The sequence below is a fragment of the Empidonax traillii genome, unplaced genomic scaffold, assembly GCF_003031625.1.
Source record: "Empidonax traillii isolate 1590-97213 ecotype Southwest subspecies unplaced genomic scaffold, ASM303162v1 scaffold757:size522588, whole genome shotgun sequence".
Lineage (NCBI taxonomy): Eukaryota > Metazoa > Chordata > Aves > Passeriformes > Tyrannidae > Empidonax > Empidonax traillii.
In genome coordinates, this window is record NW_020955950.1 from 151678 (window position 1) to 155662 (window position 3985).

Here is a 3985-nt window from a genome sequence, read left to right on the forward strand (position 1 = left end):
TTAGGTTGCCTCAAACTTCAAATGAGAAATGTACATATATATATATATATATAAGGGTATTGCCAAATTCTGATACAATTCTAATGCCTCTGGTGCCAGCATGTCAAGTTCTGTCATGTGACAAGGGAGAATGCTCAACACCTCACAGGATCGAGTTCAAAAGGGCTGGAGAGAAGCTGCAGTGTAGGGAGGGAGCCCCAAACCCTGGAGTGGCATGCACATCCCAACACTCCCCCTCCCCTTTCACACGCAGATCCATGTGGTCCCCACCTGACAAAACTACATTTACAACGCTCAGTGCCTTGAAATTAAACTGTTTCTTATCTCAGCCATGCGATTGCGTCTTGGTTTTCCATTCAGCTGGTGTGTCTTTCCAAAAAGGGATGTCTGCAAACAGCGGGAACAAGACACAATGAGTTGCAAGAGCCCCAGGAAATATTACAGCGGGCCCCTGGGTGCAAAGGGAAAGGCAACATCTCCAAGCAGTAGCCAGGATCTGGAAACCCAGGACCCGATCCCGGGCTCCCCCCGGTCCCACCTGACACTCCCCATGGGTTGGGCACGGAGGCAGCGCCGAGGCCGCCAAGGGCGATCCCGCAGCCCTTACCCAGGATTGGAGCGTGCTGACCTTGGCTCCAGCTGAACTCCTTTCTTATGCAAGTCAGACCCAAGAAAGGGGGGTTTCCCAAAACACACCGCAGAGGGCTGTGGTTGGATGCAGCCACGTTGTTTTCCAAGTTTCCAGACTCTCACCCCGATGGCAGCCAAGCCTCAATGCGTGCACGCCGAGCACGTGCAGCTGGTTACGAAAGCGGAGAGCTGCAGCTGGGGTCTCGCAAGGCCCACAGCACAGCCTGGGTTAGACAAACACATCCTGAACTCAACAGGAGATGAAGATTTCAGCGCTTTCCTCGAGGTGCTCAGCGCACAGATCACGGGCCAGTCGAAAACGCTTTGTTTCCACGAGTCACACATTTTTATAAACCTGGCTTTTTTTTTTAATTTGTTTTTTGGTTTTGTTTTTTTTTCCCTGAATACTGACATTATAAGTTACCACCCTCAAAATGGCTTATCTGAAAGTCCTGCCTGTAAGATTGTACTGATATTTATAAGCACTTTGAAGGCCTGCAACATAACCCACAGGGGACTGCGTTCAACAGCTTCAATGGATCATAGAAGAGGCCTAAATTTATATCTTAAATCCCTAAGAGTATTTGGTCCATCTTGAAAGAATGGATGGGTTGGAAATGCAGTTCCTGTAACCTCAAGCTTTGTTTTATGCTAAAGGTGTTTGCAAGTTTCTGACAGTCAGCGCAGCAGAAAGCCACCTTTAGAAGCAAGAAAAATAAGAACACCCTTGCTACAATCTAACATCAGGAAAAAATATTTGGCTGAAACTTTAGGTGTGAATTATACTTGCTTAAGCTAGAACAAAAGGACAAGAACATCAGAATCTGGTAATGTGGAAACAAGGGAGGTTTAGCTCTTCATAAAGAAAGGAAAGATAGACATTTGAGGTAACAAACAAAAAAAACCAAAATGCACAAACATGTCACAAACATCTAAAAATAGCATTTTATACATTTTTGCCAGTGCTTCTCTGAGAGCAAGTTCTTTAAACAGAACTTAACAATTTTACAATTTTTTTTTAAAAAAATATGTCATCCTAAAATAGCCCATCAATCCTTACCCAAACTTTCTGTATTTCTACAAAAATAGATGCACAAAGAGCTACAAAATACTGTATTCCTGAAAGGAGGCGCACTGTAGTCAAGGGAGAGGTTTTTTTCCTGACAATTGAGACTGTTCATAAAAATATCAAGCTGAACAAAACAAAACACTGTTAAAGGAGCAGAAAGGAGTTAGGTTGCCCAGCTGCAGCAGGCTCAGATGAGGAAAGAAAGAGAAGTTAGGTTTCTGGTTTTTTTCCAACACTGTGGGACCCATAAATGGCCTTACAAACAAAAGGCTCAACAGCAAAACCAGAATAGTTGGCTCTTCATCTCCATGTGTGTCCTCTGCTCCACGCAGAAGGAGTCAACAACTGCTGCATCGCCCGCCCAGCTGTGCTGACTCCAGCTCTAGCTGGTCTTAATTTCTCTGCACTTCAGAACCAAGCAGTTTCCTTGCCCTTGTCCTGATGTTGTAGACCTGCATTTCACAAGAGAAAAGAAAAATAATTAAAATTTGGTCGAGTTTTTTTTGTTTGTTTGTTTGTTTGTCCCCCTCCCCAAGCAACTGAAATAAGAATAAACAAGTTTTGGTTCAAAAGAAGAGAAAAAAGAAAAAAATTTACCAGCTTAGTGAACTTGTTAGCAACACTGTTACTACTCCCAATTTTTGAGGCATGGTAAGCTTAAACCACACTTAAGTTTCAGACTGGCTCAAGCAGTTCAAGAACGCTGATAAAATCCTGTATGTGATTCCTTGTGGAGCGTGGCATGGTATAAAAAACCCTCCAGCAGGATCTGCATTGATAATCCAGTATGCAACAGAGTAATGTTTCCTGACAGGGGCCAGCCACACACACTACCTCCTTCAGAAAAACCCTGGGACACTCTAGGATCTCACAGAGTCTGTGGAATTTCATCTTACAGAGAAGAGAGGGAAAGTGTTCCTGCAGCATGTAAAAAAACCAAATAATTTCACCTACAGAGTGTCAGATTTTCGGCCAAGAATGGCTAGTGCTTCCACATGGGAAAAATTAATGATTTTCAGCTTGCATTTGTTATGAGTTCCTCTAACATCTTCCTTTGTAAAAAGTGAGGACTATCTAATAAATGTGGTGCTATGTTCTGGCTTTAGCATTACAGACTTGGAAGCTGTACTATAATCTGTAATTTCTCTGCTCCAGAGGGATTTAGTCTTCTCTAGATTTACACCTAACAGGGCGTAAACCTAAAATTCAGAAAGGGAGATGCAGATTAAACTTCCTGAAGAAGACACATTCTTGCTCATTTATAGGAAAAGTAAAAAGGAGAGAGGTGTAGGCACGTGTTCTCAGTGGTAGCAAGGCACTTAAGACTCAGCGATATAAAACCTGCCCCTTATAATGTTTGGAGCCAAGTAATTCATTGTATGAAATAAAGGTGCACTTCCCACTATAAACCATCATTCCTATACAGACAGTAAAGCTCCACTGTGCCATGCCATGCATGGCCCTGCTACAGTGCCCCAAGACCAGTGCATCAGCTAAGAATTTAGGGGCAATTAAACCACTAATGTAAACAGGTCCAACTCCAGACTTCAGTGATGTTGCAGCCAATGAAGCTCTGTGTTCACTCGATATTCATCCTGTCAAAGCTGACAGATCCATGTGCTAAGCACAGATCTCATTCCCGTATTTGGCCACGCAGCAAAACACACAGGAAGTCCCGTAGGTATCCAGAAAGCCTCATAGGCATGAAGGGTTCAGATCAGACAACCACCTCCTTGTTTTAAGAGCTAAATATGTAATGATGAATCAGCATTTCACACAGTTGAGCTACAAAGCAGTTGATGGTCACAGAAAAGATGACAGCACACGGCTCTATCCATATGAGGATTCCTAACAGTGTACAAACACTTCTGTGTCCACAAGTGAAGAGACAGGGAAAGCCAAGCACACAGGTATGGCATAAAAAAACCTTGTCCAGTGGCTTTCTGCTCCATTTCACCTATTTCTTCAGACTGGAAAAACTGGGATATCCCTCATCTAGAGCACGCCCATAAAGACATGTTCAGAGACTCTTTATTCAATGAAGATGTCTCCTTGTTGCTTAAGAGCTACTTGTTTTCCTGGCAGCATCATACACAGGCAGAGACATATCAGACTGCTGCTAGTTCCCTTCAAAGCTCCCTCCAAGTTTGTGATGACAATTTGGGGTTATTTTCTCCCTGTTGTTTACAATTTTTTTAAACAAGGGTGACACAAAAAAAAAAAAAAAAAAAAAAAAAAAAAAAAAAAAAAAAAAAAAAAAAAAAAAAAAAAAGAAAAAAAAGAGAA

At 42.5% G+C, this 3985-nt stretch overlaps 1 protein-coding gene across 2 annotated transcripts in view; it reads right to left on the bottom strand.

Moving 5' to 3' along the window:
- Nucleotides 1-1248: 1248 nt before the first annotated feature.
- The window catches only part of VGLL3 (vestigial like family member 3), a 23472-nt gene continuing 20735 nt past the window's right edge, over nt 1249-3985 (bottom strand). For both annotated transcript variants that reach the window (XM_027900944.1, XM_027900945.1), the window contains exon 4: nt 1249-2157. In XM_027900944.1, coding sequence (XP_027756745.1) covers nt 2108-2157 — 50 coding nt within the window. In that variant the 3' untranslated portion in view covers nt 1249-2107. The remainder of the gene's footprint in view (nt 2158-3985) is intronic.